The following is a 16,786-nucleotide window of genomic DNA, read 5'->3' as shown; positions in this document are numbered from 1 at the left end:
GAACCATGCCCTACACAATTTGTGACCATGATTTGCTCATTAGGTCTCTTTTTTATTTGGTTGCAAATAGAAACGCCGATGTATGTATATGATGTATATTTAGCATGTATCCACCCACTTACTTCATCAAGTTCAAATGAATCCCTTGATTCATCACATCAATGGTGTGGACTTTACCATCCCACGCACGTGCCCTATGATAATGTGTGGCCTGAGCTTGTTATCTCATCATGCCCCATCATGCTCAACTGCCTTGTATTGACATGACACTGCTTGCTCCTCGAGATTTGTAAATTCAGCGGATTTGTGCCTACCAATGTCGTTGAAAATTGTATGCTCCCCAAGTGTTGTCCATGGTTCCATATTACATTGTTTTGTCGTGAACTTTGCATCTCCTCCTTTGTGACATCCATCCACTGAGGGTCATGATGGACTTTTGTGAAGCTTTCCTGCTTGGAGAAGGTCTTCACCTTCACCATGAAGGCATAGAGTGGTGCCATGTAATCGCTCAATTAGGGTGACCAAAAATTTCTCTCAAGTTGAAAAACTAAAATTTCTAATTAGACCGTGAGAGTTATGACTGTCTTTATCATGCTAGAGTATCTCCCTTCATTCCAATGTTGGAGTGAGCGAGGTTCATGAGCAAATCACACCATTTGATTTTGTTACACCATGCCAAGCAAGAAATCAAGTGTGCAATCAATTGCACACAGAGTTATATGCCAAGCAAGCAATCAAATGTGCAATCAATTGTATCGATTGCACACTTGTGTCTTCATTAGAAAGTTCTAGGAAGATATAACATAATGATTGATGTGATGAGGAGACGGGGTATAACGTTCCTTTTATGGCTCTAACCAAAAATTAATTTTCCAAAGTTCACTTTCGAAATCAAGAATCGTGGTCATCGCACCCTCAATAAGACAACGAATCGAAGCCAATTTTTTTGAGAAAAGAGGATCAAAATTGCATTATATTAGAATTAAAAGTTGGAATTAAAAGTTAAAGTCAAGCTGCAAGTAGACAAGCTATATCTTTATTGCCAAACTAAGTTCCTCTTTAAAAAGTGCAGGCTGCTGAGAGTCTTTGGAAAGAAGTAATGTATAAATTTAAAAATGTTAGCTATCTGAGGCCTGTAAGTTTATCTCTCCATATCTCTCCACACAATTTGGATAATCGAGAGAGAGAGAGAGACACACACACACACACACACACACTCAGAGATCACTTCTGTGTGGATACTATCTATGGCGATGCGTCTTGTAGCTCTGCAGAATCCGTTATCCACTGTATTTCCTGTTCCTACCAGGCTCCATCTCTCTCTCAGAGGTTGCAAGCTAGATCAATCTCATCCCTTGCATACGATGCTTCGTTCCCACAAAGTTTTGTTGCATCCTTCCTCGCCTACGACCTTGTTGAAAGCACCTCGGCTCACCATTTGCAAAGCTCAAGATGAAAATCATCATAATCAAGTTAGTATGTTTCTCTATATACATTTGGTATTTGCTTAAATTATAGTTCGGGAATCATTGGTGACATCTTTTTTTTTCTTATTGCTCAAATGTCTGGTGAAAAGATCAATATAAATCTATCTATAAATCAATACCACAATGGGAAAATATATAATTGTAACATAATGTCAAGCTAACTGCTTAACATATCCAATAAACTCATTTATATTTGATAGAAACCTTTGTAATGTCAAGTAAATGCTTAATATATTTTTCGAATGTCGGCATCAATCTGTTGTATGTTTGTGCAATGTCAAGTAAATGCTTAATATAACTTGAACATTTTGGTATCAACCAGTTGTATAATTGTGTAACCTCAAGTAAATGTGTGATATTCATCAGCGAGTCAACTCGATATTGGTGTGCTCTTGTAATCTCAAGTAAATGCTTGACAAATCCTTCATTGAAACAATAATGACATTTATCTTTGCTACGCATTTGATAAATGTCAAGTAAATTATTCACGTCCATATATTTTGTATAATTGTGAAGTGTCAAGTGAAAGCTTAAGATATCCATCAATATTTAATTTCACATATTTGGTTTGAATATCGTGGAATGTCAATGCTATAGTAAGTTTTGTATGCGTTGGATTTCCTTCCTATAAGAAAAGAAAGGAACAAAAACTTTACTGTGATATCGTGTTACACTCATTTCTGATAAATCAATAAAAGTAAGGTCTTTTTGAAATTTAGTGGTTGTCTTGATTAACAAACCATTCATACCGTATATCGATTTACTAATATTAAAAACATCAATATAAATTTCTTAAAATAACAGGAACACATTGGAAAAAGAAACAAGCTATTTATAACAACTGCATCACAGATCATCAATGGCACTTTCCGGTTTTTACGTACCAATTTTTTACCTTCAAGTGAGTGTTTTATGGTCATTTGTATTTTCCAGCTACATTTTATGAGTTTGATCTCCAACTCCGTTCAAAACAAAGATAATCATTTTGATTTATTTTCATTTGGGACCTCCTATGCTATAGATTAGGACTAAATATCACACATTTCCACATTGCGTTATACTACATTGGGACTAGCTTCAATCGCTGTATTAGATAGGATCTAAGACTTTTTATTCTACACAATTATCCATGCAGGCCTTTGGATAAGTTAAGAACTAGGAAAATGACATTTTTCACCTCATTTTTTTCAATGGATCTGTGGTGGGAGACATTTTGCCTCTTCTTTCTTGGAGTTGGAAAGAAAGAAAGAGGTTAAAATGTCCTGTAAGACCAAACTGGAGTTTTACATCTTAAAATTTTTTGCTGTCTTTGAGAACAATAAATCAAAATAAATATTACTAACACAAGTTGCGTAAGAATCTAGATATACAAGAGCATAAGATTCTGAACTTAGATAGCCTGAAACTTTTGTTTTTCGAGATGGGGAGATCTCTGAAGCAAGTGAAGTACCTTCTGTGCCAGGTGATAATGGCTTTTATTTGTCGATGAAAAGGGTAATGAGGTCATGGTCTAGATGGTCGTAGCCTTTGTGCATGACACACCATTGTTGCTTGATCTATTGTAGCCCCTTTCGAGGGTCGAGATTGAAACTCCACTTGTGTAGACCTTGATTTTCTTGTAGCACAAGAGAAGTGATGGAGCTAAAGAAAGCTGTGATTGTTCTCTGTTGATGAGCTGTTGTGATGGAATTAATTATTGCCCTTCAACAGCCTCTCTCTGTGTCTCTCGAGTTCTAGCAAGAAAAATTCCAAGCACCTTTGATCTTTGCATTCCGTGACCTTGTGTAGTGGGTTAAAGTCTTGTTTGAAGAGGCAATGGTATCTCCCTCTTATTTCATAAAAAACACCAAACAAACATTGTTTGACTGATATCACCCCTGATGGCACAGCTGGCAGATCCATTATTTCATTGGTTTCCGTGCATACCTGCAATCTCAATTTCTAAGTGATGTGAAGATGTTCTGAGTTGGCATATTGCACTACAGAGCACATGAGATAGATATGTATCCATAGAAGAAGGCCTGGTAATAACTTCATCCCGTGACAGGTAAAAACAGTGCCTTGTCAGGGGGCATCTTTCTACCAAGTGATGTTGTGGGGCCAACATTGGCTCAGATCACTCTACACTTTTCCACTTTAGACATGTTCAGGTGATTGGATGGGAGTAATGCATTTATACTTACACTATTGGACGGAAAAATTCTTGCATTTCAGTATATGAACAATGATATCTCCATTTTCAGCCAGCTGTTTTATTGATCCGAGTGCCAGACTTGACTACCTTAAGATGCCAAAAGGGCGAATGGGAGATTAAATCTGAAATTTTTTGTCTCATTTTGGAGAATGATCAACCAAACTAAATATAAATAGATTAGTTAAACTTCCTGAGCTACTGTGTTACCCTCCAAGAATTTGGCTAAGGATATACACGTTGGTATTCCACACTCTTAAAAAATTCGTGTTATGTAAACTGATCTAGGAATAACCTTAAGGACCAAACCTAAAGCTAATTTTAATGGGTTAAGGGTAGGATATTTGGGAAACAAGTTTCTCCCAGAATTGGGGCAAACCCATAAGGACCTATAACACGTGGTGGTTTGGGAGACTTAGTGTTGGAGTGTATCAAGGGTACTGGCTACCCCCTTCACTACGGCATTTTGAGACGCTACCGAGACTCTGCTGATTAGGCTACAGTCTCTCCTTTGGATCCATTGTTCATCTAAAATCTTTCTTTCTTCATACAGTTCTCAGCTTTGCAGTTTTGTTCGGCCTAAGTTGTCCCACTCTGGGCAAGAAGCTCTTTGAACAAGGACTATCCAAATGGGCTACGTTTGCGTGTTTTTTGATTTCTGGTATGTAGAATGCTACATAGTATATATGTTGTACATGGCAATATGCATTTGATGCATCATGGCAGGAACCTTGCTTTACTTTGTGGTCTCTGCTTTATTTGTTTTTGAAAGGTCTTACTTTGCGGACGGATGAATTAGGAGATGTAATGGAGGCATGGCCATCTCTCCTTTTCGGAGTGGTATATCCTTGCATCAACTTTCTCTAAAGGTTAAAAGAGGTTGAATATTTTTAAATTATTCTTTCATATTTCTTTTAAGGATTCTTTGTTGTTGTATACCATCGTTGTCAACTACATATATAATCGTCATCATCATCGACTTCAATTTATTGTTACATTTATCATTCTGCATTATTTGCTCTTTGTGGACGCGTTTGCATGTGCTTTATCATGTTCACGATATCCACTGTCTGATCTTATAGCAAATTCAGTACAAAATAAAATTAGAATTTTCAATCAATTTATTAGACAGTAACTAGATACATAGTAGAGATTTCAATCTCAATGAGTACAGAGTCTGTCAACCACCTTACGCATGTCATCGCTACTTGCATCATCAGTGCCCAAGAGTAGGTTAACATTTTTATTGGATTTCCTATAAAATAAGGCCAAGTACGTGAAGCACCACTGTCACTCTCTATCTCTGCTCTGAAGAGTGATGGACAAAGATGCATGAAATTTGGGACTAGGTGAGAAAAGGAGCGAGACGTACTAACGTATATTCGAGACTTTTTTTCAATTTGTAAAGAGTTAAACTGTCACTAATAGTCAACCCTTCAAATTGCAAATGTATTTAGCTATATTATTTTGAACCTAAAACGATGAATGCATTTTAGGTAAGACACTTATCTTACAATCACCATTTTCTAAGAAAAAATAGAACAAACCCATGATGCTGAAAAATGATTATAAGCTTGCCAAGAGCAAAGGCTCATGGTAAATAGGCAAGTGTAATCGATGAAAAAAGCCCATATTTGAAATTTAATTTCATGTGACTTCAGATACAGGACTCTGAAGGGATCTATGTACTATCCTCTGGAGAAACTTCAGAGAATGCAATTATCATTTAGATGTCTCTTTTGCAAACCCCTTTTTCCTCAAAAATATATCTTTGAGTGCTGTATCATTTGAAGCACTTTGCTTAGACCATGCGTCCAAGTGACCGAGTCTCTTATCGTATACACATCTTGTCACTGCTCAGAGTCGAAAGAAAGAACGGGATTGAATGGGAGACCATGAGTGAAAATTTATCTCATATTGGAAAACAACAAACCAAAATAAATACAAATAAATTAGTAAAACAACTTGAGGTATACTGGTTTATCGTTCAAGAATTTGGTTAAGGATATGCACATACATATATGCTCTTGAGAGAATGTGGATACTCCCATTAGCAATCAGAGCTTAGATGGAAAAACTTCTGCGTCTTGAAAAATGTCCAGCATGGACCGCCCAAAATGCAAAAATCTATAGAGCAAGGAAAGCACCTCGAGCACCTTTGGTGTCGGGTGATAATGGCCTTCAGTTGCCAACGACAAGGATGACGTGCTCATAGTCATTGATTTGTAACCGCTTGTAACAAATTGACCTATAACATGGGAAAGAGGGGCATGGCACTGAAGAAGGTTGTGGGGGTCCAAGCATCGTTTTGGTCTCTTCTATATCACCTCCTGGTGCACAATTGACATTTCCGTGCAGAGCTCTGCATGTTTACATGCCTCTCTCAATCTTTGACTGATGTAATTAGGTGATGAGAGTAAAACCAATGCCTTGTATTCAACCATCTTCCAAGTGTGGTGCAGTGGAGCTAGCCCATGCCTCTCTATATCCACCTTGATGATATTTGTTTAGATCACCTATTCTTCTCCTCTCGGGTCATATCAACTTGTGGCAGTTGAGGTTATAGTGGAAAGGGGGTAATGTGTCTATGCTTATACAGTGTGACTTAATCCATTCTTTCACTTGAGCATGCCAACACTGATTGTTCCATTGGTAGCCAAATCGTTTGATGATATAAATGACTGTCTTGTATATCTTTGGCTTAACTCCAATTCTGCTTAATATGAAATACTGTTCAGAATATTGCTCTGTAACTATTGGGAATGCATTGTTTTTAGTGTGGACTATATCATGAGGAACATGTGTTGCTCCATATTATATGAGCAATCTTTGAAACTAGGGGCCTCTGTAAATTTCTCTAGTTGTGAAAACTTGGCCCGTAACTTTCCACCACATAAAAGGTCTATGGTTCTTGAAACCGAATATGTTCAACTGTCTCTGACGTGAACCATGGCTGCATACACTCAAGAAAGGCAGGCAAAGGCTGCTTCACGTAAGGAGAATTGTGGTCCTGTGAATGTGAACCCTAAGTACACCTAGGATTAGATGTAATCCATGTCTTCCTCTCTGAGCAAGTCTTGATAGTGTGATCTGGTTATTGATACTTGTTTGATGTTAAACACCATGGTCTTAGTTTTACGAAAATTCATTGAGATAGCTTTTCTGTACAGAAAAGCATCTTTGTACCCCCTGTGAAGATTCCGAACTTAGCACCACGGTATCTACTTAGTAGTATGGTATGAGAGTCCCAGCAAGACAGCCAGTCCACCCAATCTGTCTGTGCAGTTAGATATCTGATTAATATATATGTATTCTGAAGAGAGTTGGTGAGAGTACTGTCTGCTGCTTCAGAGAGACTGTTAGCCAATACGGATTCTCCCGATGCTGACCAATATTATGCAGAAATTCCCCATTGCATATCCTCATGAACCCTAATAGCCTCTAATTTGACGATCATAGGGTATGGTGTTGATGGCCTTACTGAAGTACACAAAACAACAATTATTCTCTGTTTATGTTGTACACTCTTCTATATTGGAGTCAATATGTAGTCCAAGGTTGTGAACCCCCCTAAGGCTCAATTATCCTGCCGAATAATGTATACTTGTCTCTGCTAATTGAAACTCTAGAATTAATCTGCATATTTTGTCCAGATAATGACAAATCTTCATTGGGGCGTGGTTTCTAGGAATTATGAAAGTTGTGCATACATTGAATACTCACCAACTAACCCATCTAAATGTCACGCCTCCCAAAATTGTATGTTATTGATTTCATTTGTCACCACTTGTGGGGCAAAACTTCTTGGATGGAAAGCATGTGGCTGAGGAAAGGTGGTGGTTCAGGCATTTCATGTAGCACCTTTGGATATCTGTGCCAAGATTTAGCTGAAGTTATGAGTGTAGTTTGCTTCCCACCAAATGTTTTCCATGCTCTTTTATGATCTTGTCCCACAAATAGCCTACAGATATTTGTGTTAGTGCTGGTTGAAAAATGCTCATCTTCTGTTTGATTGTGTGTTGGAAGATTGCTGTTGCATCTTTATATGACTTGAAGCTGCAAGCATGTCTTTTAGTCGCACCATTCCTGAGCATATCAAATGTTTCTGAAACTCTACCCTGGGGATACTGGGGGTATGGGGCTAGTTGTATTTGGAAATCATAGTTTACTGCCTCATGGAATGCTTCTGCAAGCCCTTGTGTGATATCCTTAACATAGCGTAATGAGTCTGATGTGTGTAGGTTATCACTGTTTACACAGACACATACATAGAGTATTGCTCAAGTGAACTGATACACAATATTCTAGGTAACTTAAAGCGCAAGTTTGCATGATCAGCTGCCATGTGATAGCTCTACTAGTGGTCATAAAAGGTAATATCTTCTGCTCTGTAAATCAGTCCCAACTTAGATATATGATTAAAATCACTACCTTCCCATTTAAGGCATGAAGATGCCAATTCCTTAGTCTATGGTGAAATCTCATGTACTCTATCGCTCTTGGGATATTTGTGGGATGCTTATTACAATCAAAATATCTTTCTGTACAGATTATTGTTATACACTCAGCCTAATCATTCTTTCCAGGTCTCTGTTCTCTTCCTCACTCCTTGGGTGGCAGTGCTAATTTTGCGATTGAAACTGGTTCCACAAGAGTTAATAACTGGTAATTATACGTCATTTTATTTTGAGAAAGTACTGCTTAAAAGACTACAATGTTCTGCTAATTCTTTTTGTATTGATGCTGTAGGTCTGGCCTTGTTTTGTTGTGTACCAACTACGTTATCTAGTGGAGTTGCCTTAACTCAGGTAAGTGCTGCAGTGTAGCTTATTAAAGTTTTGGGGTTTGAGGAATATTGTCACTTTTAAGATTCTTTTGTAGGCAGCTGGAGCAAATACGGCTATGGCTTTGTCATTAATGCTAATATCAAATCTTTTGGGAATTTTGACGGTATTTATGTTTTATTATCGCATTGTTATGGGTCTTTTGCTTTGTCTACTGTTTTGGAGTTTATTGGTTATACTGTTCTGCTAAGACACCAAAAGCAGTTTCTTTTGCTATTTTTGGATTTCCATAATGGGAATTTCTAAGCTACTCATAATAAAAGAACCATAATTTATGACATTGCTATGCACAATATGAAAATGAGATAAGAAGGGGACATGGGTCTGTAAAAGGATTTTGTACTTCTTTTCAGAGCAATTTAGTTCAATATCAACGATGCCTAGGTTTGTTTGTACTGTAGATTAGGAACATAAGGCCAACCTACTTATGACCAAGAATCCAGATTTTATGCACGTAAGCAAATGAAGAAATATGGGTTGGGATACCCATATTGTTGCTAGGGGCAAAATTTGATTCATGTGAAAAAAAAATTTTAGTAAATGAAGATTGTAAAAATATTTTAGGCCAGTCACTTTTGTCATGATCACTAGAAATTCCTTTTCTTTTTTTCTCTATATTATAAATATATAATTGCAGGTATTCTGAATCCATGAGGTATGCGTGATACATGTATTTGATTCATTGTCAAGAATGAATATCGTTCAACACAGGCTACTATGATTTTTCTTTAAAGTCCACTTGGAAGTTATATTTGTTTCCTTGAACTAGTGAAAGGCCTGTCAGCTCTCTGATGCATATATCAATCAAGAAATGTCTATGAATATAAAGATATAGGCATGATCCATCGTTTTCTCTCTCATAAGTAGAAGAAAATTGGGCACTATATACGCATATCAATCACAATCAATAATTCTTGTATTTTAACTACTGAAAATTGATCAATTCTGTTTTTGAATGCCTTGCAGGTTCCTTTCATGGTGTCAAAATTGGTGGCTCGAGGCTTGGGTATCTCTATACCTACCGCCCTCCTTATGAGAGGACTCGCGGACACACTATTGGTGCCCTTGTTTATTGGAAAAGTATGAGTGCGTATGTGCCTTTTTGCTTTATAATATTGATGGATTTAAGTACTTTTTATTGCATATGTTTATTTTCTGCCATTGCTCATCTGCATGTTTGTCTTAAAGGTTATAGATAGTGATGAGTCATTGCGAGTTTCTAGAGGGTTTGTAGTTGTTGCATGAGGAGATGTTTCATTTGACACTGGATGATTTCTCTATTAGGAGAAGCAATCATAGTTATGCTCAGACGTCATATGATCATTTATATACAAGCAAAATATTTACTACTAATGTTACTTTTTGACTTTTTTATAGGTGATTCAAACGATTGTTCCTGGTACCAATCTGAACAGATTCTGCGTATGCCCTTGTTTTCAATAGTTTATTTATTTAATATGTTTTTTGAACTCTTATGATAAATACTTATAGTATCCTCATAAGTCTGATGATGTGTACTTATAGTTTCATGAGACATCAAATGATAAAATGCAAAATTTATGGTTGCCAACATAACTTAAATGTTAGTCGTATATTTTTAAATCATGTGTATAAACTAAAAAAGTCAAATGCCAAAATATAACTCCTGCATTAACGAATATACTATGCCTATTATAGAATGCATGTCATTTAACTCTGTGCATTGATAGAAACCTCTCACAATCACTTAAATAAAGAAGGTAGATTACAGGAAATAGGTTTTAAAGTTTTGGTTGAAGGAAAAAACTCTTTTTTATAAAGAACTGTAACCCATACAGCCACCCATGATCTAACCATCTCACAATCCTGCAAAGGGCATCTTCCTGTGTTTGAATACCAACTGTAAGACCATGTGCAAGTATCCCATACAGTAGACAATATTTAGAGAGTCATAATTCTGTTTCAATTTCCTAAAACCTGTGAACACTAAAAACATAAAGAAAACCCAATTGCAATATTATTGAACTAAGAGATATTTCTTTGTTTAAAGTATGGAAAGAATGAAATATGTTGAAGGGGAGTTTCTACTGATGACCAATACCTCCCTTTTATTCCTTGGAAAGCTATGCTAAATATAAACCTTTCTACACGCATGAAGGTTCGAATGTGCGAAACACTCCACTGTCTATTGTGAAATCAGCACGGTTTGCTTTTCCAAACAAACCTGTAAAATGAGCAACTATGCACTATAAAATCTCTCCAATCTGCAATGCAAGTCCCTGTTCCTTTCTCTCATGTGACCTCTTTTGAGATGTTTGGATCAAGATCTTTTGGTTGAGCAGTATGAAGTTTCTTTTGTTGGAATGGTGGATGCTGTAATATTAGTGGCCATGTGTGCTTTGTGCATAGGCAAACATAATGTTTCATTGATGAAGAGGTCCAATCAATGTATTTTCTCCACGTTGCAGTCTTCTGAACTGTAAATTTCTTCTGAATAATAGGTTGAGATTGGTATAACTGTTTGAATCAGCCTGCATAGTGGACAACAATATCAAGGAAATGGGTTTCTTTCAGATTTCCAGTGCATTGGAAAGCGGTTGATAAGTAGGCCAAGGTTGCGATCAATCAAAAATATATATAGATTTATCTAATAATACCAAAAACATTGTTGCATGCAAGAGCTTTAACGAATTACTCAGTCATTGAAAAGCCATAAATCATGTATATATATCACATACGATATAATAACAATCAAATCCACAAGTGATAATTGAAAGTATCACACTATAAGCTGGAATGAAAAGTTTGTTTCATTGTTTATAGAAAGGTTTGCAGGTTGCCTTCATATGTAGATAGTTCATAACATCTAGATAACATTGTCCACAGGAATTAATTACACATGATGGGTGTAGAGAGATTCATAGATAATGCAATGAGTGTACTGTCTGACTATTCATGATTTACTAGTATTTTGTCATGTTATTTGCAGGGTCTGCAAAAATTATCAATCAGAGAAAAGAGGAATTATCCATGATGAGCAGTTTTTTTCTTAGCCTGGTAATTCATAGTTGACAAACCTTTCTTACAAATATATAAAGATGAGAAACATACATATTGAAGATACAAAAACTAAGTTACATGGATGAATTTCAGCTCTTTAATCATTTTAAGTTTTGTGGAATAAAATGGGAGATTTTTATATTCTCTGAAAGGTTTGAATGGCTGTTCATCGGCATTCAGTAGAAATCTTTTGTTGTATTGATTGCTTTTTGCAAACTTCAAGTAATCTTGAATTTAATTTCTTAATATGGTCAAGGTCACACATGAGTGTAGGTCTATGACAACTATGCTAAATCGTGGAGCTTATCTTTCCATGTATGTGACTGAAATATGATATACAACATCCACATGTATTTGACGGATAAACGGTTCATCGTATAGGTACCATGGATGCAAGTTAGTTGTGGCCGGGATAAACTATTAAGCTTGGACGTATGGAGTTTTACTTTTGCAGCTTTTCTTGCCATGTAAGAATTACTATACACCTTCATCAAACATTCTAAGGTTATGATGGAGACAACATATTTCATTACAGGGCTGTACATTTTGTGTTCCTGCTATTGAATATATTTGGAATGCAATTGCTGAATTCTTACATTGAGACTAAGAGCTTCCAGAAGAAGTCTACTGCATGGGCTATTATCCTTACTGGTAGCCAGGTGCTTCTAAGTTCTCTCAACATTTTGCTTCTTATTTTCACACAACTTGAATTTATAGCTGTATTCCATTTGGGCATATGTTTCCTTTGAAGATTTTGTAGTGGTTGATTCTTGAATTTTTTCACAGTGAATTATGGTACATTCTATCCTTATTGCAAGTCAGCCTCTAGGGCCTTGTACAAATGAACATCATATTTTATTTGTCTCACATTTGACAACATACAAAAATAAATTTAACTAAATTATTAAAACTCTGTAAGGTATTGGATGTTCTTATTAGCTACTTAGCATGCTGAGGTTAGATGGATGAAATTTCTGCCTTTAAACTACCGCAACCAACATAGAGAGGCTCAGCTGTTCAGGAGCAAAAAACCTAGCAGCTATAGTGATACAAACATTACTACATGCTGATGATATTGTGCTGATCTCGGACACTCCAGAGAGACGACAAAGACAATTAAAGGCCTCAAAAGTATTTTGTTGGTAAACATAGATAGAACTGAAGTGATGGTGTTTAACACCATGCAAGCATGGGTAACAAGATCACAACCAGAATTCCTCTAGGGAGAGGAAAATGTGGAATCGCAGTCCTAAGTGCATCTAGGAGTAACAGTTGCTTCCTGCATCAGACACCTCTCCGTTCTGGATTGACCTTGCTAGAGATATTTCAAAGACAAAGTTAGAATACATCTGACTTGAGAATCTTTCATGTATAGATGACGAGATTCTTTAGTCACATCTTAATTCTAATTTTATTTATTATTTTACTTAGCTACATTTAATTTAGGTTGTTGTTTTCAAAGATGAGACAACATTTTAATCTCTTAGTTGGTCTTTCAGGCTATTCTTGCCTCTTAAAAGTCATTAATATTTCTTTCTTTCTTTCTATCTTTCTTCATGGCTGCTAAATGTTGGAAGTGTGGATGATTGTGTGGGGTGGATGCTTTGCTATGTATCTTCGGCGACAACATCTTGACTAATGCACGTCTATTTATGTGCACATGTACATGGGGAGGCTTGCAGCCCATATGGTAGCAGTTTTACATGAGAACAGGGATGACTGATGTGGAACAATCATACTGTGGTATGGGGTTCCTTGAAATGGCTAGACCTTAATATTCCACTATTTCAACATATCCTCCTAAAAGTATGAAGACAAATTGTCGGTGAGTTAGCGTAGATGTGTGTATGATCATTTCCTTGGTCTTTGTAAGTTTACCGAGAGCCTTTTTCGCAGCAAAAACGATGTAGGCATTGAGAAATGCATGAGAACAGGATTATGTCATCAGTATAAAGAAGAATGTGGATTCATGAGCCTACTATATTGATTCCCTCATGGCCTCCACATGTGATGTAGTCGTTGCTTGACATTGATGATGCTTTTGATTATCTCTAATAGCCCTCCCAGACACCTGCTTGTCCCAAAACTTGCTCATATAGTGCATATATTGTCCACATCATGTCAGAGGGAATTTCAGGTGAAGTCTTTGAAGGAGATGTTCCTTTGGTACAATATCAAAGGTATTGTTTGAATATACAAAGCTTCCATACAATTGCTTCTTTCGTGCCTTTGCTTGGTCCACCAAGCAATGTGATTAAGGATGTGGTCAGTGGTAGAGAAGGCCCTCCTAGAATCTGACCATGAGTTCATCCGGTTGCAGATAACTAGGTGATGACGAGAATTGAGCTCTAATAGATGTTTTCCCTGTCCTGTCTCGGATAGGATAATGTTGGGTGAAACAAATCTCTGTCTCTCTTGGTTCCTTGATTGCTGTGCTGGTGTCAGATTTATGTTAGACACTCAAGATATATGTGGATTGTGATAACATTGTTATTAGACTCGTCATCATTGAGGTTATATGGGCTCTCATTCAAGAGGTATAACGTGATCATGTTCATTGAATGCCAGAAGGTCATGCATACAATCGGATTTATGTGAGAAAGCAGGCACTGCTGTATCATGTTCTCTAATATAGGCAGGCTCGTCACATAGGAGATTACAATCTGCAGCATTTCTTTAATGTACTATGGAGTCTTACAACTGGTTCAATTGGGCACCCCTCTAGTCAAATTTAGAAAACTTAGATAAAACAAATTTTCACATTGTAAACGTACTACTTTTGTGTATTTGAATATGTGGATCACTATTTGCATTTTCTAAACATATGGTTTCCAAATAGCTATTGGAGTCCCAAGCTTCTTGATTGTGAGCTTCCATGTTAACGACTTGCAACCAAATTTACCATATGTCTTGACTAACTTTTATGTTTCTTCTATGGATGTAATACAAACTATCAATATTATGATGCAACAGAAAATAGAAATGATTTATTTTCATTCATGTTTTGAGTAAAAAAAATCATCACAGAAAACATTTCCAATAGCAATTGCGGTCATTGGAAGCCTTGGTGGCGTATTGGGTGAAGCAGGTCTACTTGTCCTGCCTTGTCTTATTGCACACATATCCCAGGTAATCATCTGCCTTACGTATTTGTGGAAATTGTTACCTTGTTTTCCCTCTTTCCATTTTAGTTAGTTCAGGATATGAAAATGTGCCAGCTGATGCAAAATATAAAAGCCACCATAATAGACTGTGAAGAGCTTATTAATTACAGGCCATAAGAATTTATGACAATATTGCCAAGAGCTAACTTAGTTTGAGACTGTCACAGATCATCTTTGATTCCTTCTTAGTCAGATTTTGGATCAGCGAGGACCTGAAAAGGTTATTGACTGCACAATAACAGAAAATTCTCCATCTCCCACAGATGTCCCGATGTCAGAAAAACACGACAATACTACACCCTGAAGGATCTCTTTTGGTTTTGGATGAAGTCTTGATATGTTGAATATCCATTATTTGAACATTCATTTTGTAAAGACATTTATTAATTTGGAGAAGCGATGGTTTTGTCTTGCAAGCACCTGTGTCCCTTATTTTTCTATGTGATTTTCCTGACAGAGAAACATCTAGTAATTTGCTTTTCTCGCCGTAATCACTTGATGAGTATGCTATGATATCATTACCATTAGAATCTTTAGAAAAACTGATTATCGGCTATTCATGATTATATTCCAAACCGTTTAGCTTTAGGAAGTTTGAGTAAAAGACATTCTTCATTTATTTAGTTTGGTTACTAGGATTGACAAGTTAACATAAGCATAATGGTCTGATTGGCCATTATGGTCTTTTAGCTGCCATTACAGACGATATATATTTTGCTCTGTGATGTTTCTGCCAACTTTGCTTTTTTGCAGAGCAAACAAACAATAGTTTCAAGCATTCCAGAATACTGCATTAGTTGAACGTGAGTACAAAAGGCTAAAAGAAATATAGAGATTACACAGCTATCAAGTTTACAGACAAAAGTACTCTTGTTTCTACTTGTGGTCCTGCAAAGTTTTTAGCATCATTAATCTTTTATGCTTCTAGATGGCCCAAAACGATAGTTCGATGATTGATATTGTCACTAATCTGCATTTAGTTATAGCCATTAAATCATAAGTTCTAAAAATCAAGGGCCAGAATGATAGTCAGGGTAACTGATGCTCAACTGAAGAAACATCCTTACTTTCTAACTTTATTTATCTTCATATCCTTAAATAGCTTGTCTCATCACTTTACCTGTAAAGCACTTATTTCAAAGGTGATATCAGAGCCTTGACAGAGTATGATTTGGAGCACATTGCAGAGATTCTTTATTTGAGATGTAGAGAATGCACACGATGTTTGCAGATTATTAATTCACTATATAGATGATAATGTAAATCCGCAACCATATGAATGTAGTGATGTTCGTCATATATTGTGTGATGGTTGAATCTAAATTTTGAGTATTTATATGTATATTCGCAAATTTATTGAAGCCATAAATCAATTTGGAATTTTTTTATAGTACTAATATGAATCAAAGAGGAATATGATTCAAGGCTGAGAGGAGACATTAGCAGAAATGGCGCCACCAATTTATCTAAATTTGGAGTTTTCAGTAGTATTTGATTTAACTTCAAGGTGGCTACTTATTAGTAGTGGATACAAAAAAGGCACTACATAAAACTTGTCTTCTGTTTCTCTTAAAAGTGCTCCAAGAGTGGGTTTGTAACATGTTTTTATCAAATGGAATGATCATTAATGGCTTCTCTCTCCTAGTTACGCCTTTTGAGCTATTATTCTAGGAAATTTTATACCTATCCAAGAATCCAACATCGTTTTTTATCATGTGTTGTTTTCTATGGCAATGGAACAATTTCAAATATTTAAATGAGTTTCAATTCTAGGTCTCTTCAATATCATTATAGAGTTTACCTTATGTTACTTTAACAAGTCAAATCTTCACTTGAAGTAGATAGCTGAATTTCACATGTCCATGAAAACATACATGATGTATATGGACATGCTTTGTTTTTGTGAATCCCTAGTTTGGTTCCAGTTGTCAAATATTGGGTATTGACCAAAAAATTCCACAATGTGTACAATTGTGGATTGATTTAGTGCCATGATCATTTGGTACTGTTGCCATGATCATTGGTATTGTTACCATGTACATCTAGGATGTATGACCACAT

At 36.3% G+C, this 16,786-nt stretch overlaps 1 protein-coding gene across 5 annotated transcripts; it reads left to right on the top strand.

The window, feature by feature from the left end:
* Positions 1 to 1,196: 1,196 nt before the first annotated feature.
* On the top strand, positions 1,197 to 15,142 carry LOC147851123 (Sodium Bile acid symporter family). 5 transcript variants are annotated; one of them, XM_087335477.1, is made up of 14 exons: positions 1,197 to 1,472; positions 2,292 to 2,388; positions 4,232 to 4,339; positions 4,451 to 4,518; positions 8,265 to 8,343; positions 8,428 to 8,486; positions 8,560 to 8,628; positions 9,489 to 9,602; positions 9,900 to 9,921; positions 11,491 to 11,558; positions 11,943 to 12,028; positions 12,097 to 12,220; positions 14,589 to 14,690; positions 14,893 to 15,142. In XM_087335477.1, the coding sequence occupies exons 1-14, from the start codon at positions 1,248 to 1,250 to the stop codon at positions 14,962 to 14,964; spliced, it is 1,293 nt and encodes a 430-aa protein (XP_087191603.1). In that variant the 5' UTR covers positions 1,197 to 1,247; the 3' UTR covers positions 14,965 to 15,142. The 5 variants fall into 5 exon arrangements, with proteins under 5 accessions (XP_087191603.1, XP_087191602.1, XP_087191604.1 ...); XM_087335476.1 differs by lacking the exon at positions 9,900 to 9,921 and having other exon boundaries at positions 11,469 to 11,558; XM_087335479.1 differs by lacking the exon at positions 9,900 to 9,921 and having other exon boundaries at positions 1,309 to 1,476; positions 11,469 to 11,558.
* The last annotated feature ends 1,644 nt before the right edge of the window (positions 15,143 to 16,786 follow it).

This window comes from Azolla caroliniana, unplaced genomic scaffold, assembly GCF_043228905.1.
Source record: "Azolla caroliniana isolate FFs.n. ecotype wild unplaced genomic scaffold, voAzoCaro1.0.p SCAF_20, whole genome shotgun sequence".
NCBI lineage: Eukaryota > Viridiplantae > Streptophyta > Polypodiopsida > Salviniales > Salviniaceae > Azolla > Azolla caroliniana.
The sequence above is the reverse complement of the archived record's forward strand: the minus strand, read 5'-3'. Positions and strand labels throughout refer to the sequence as shown.

Excerpts from the sequence above, each read along its gene's own strand:
- LOC147851123 (XM_087335476.1), top strand. The coding sequence starts at position 1,248 with ATGGCGATGCGTCTTGTAGCTCTGCAGAATCCGTTATCCACTGTATTT. Across the intron at positions 8,487-8,559 it reads GTGGAGTTGCCTTAACTCAG|GCAGCTGGAGCAAATACGGC; the intron begins GTAAGTGCTGCA and ends ATTCTTTTGTAG. Across the intron at positions 8,629-9,488 it reads ATCTTTTGGGAATTTTGACG|GTTCCTTTCATGGTGTCAAA; the intron begins GTATTTATGTTT and ends AATGCCTTGCAG.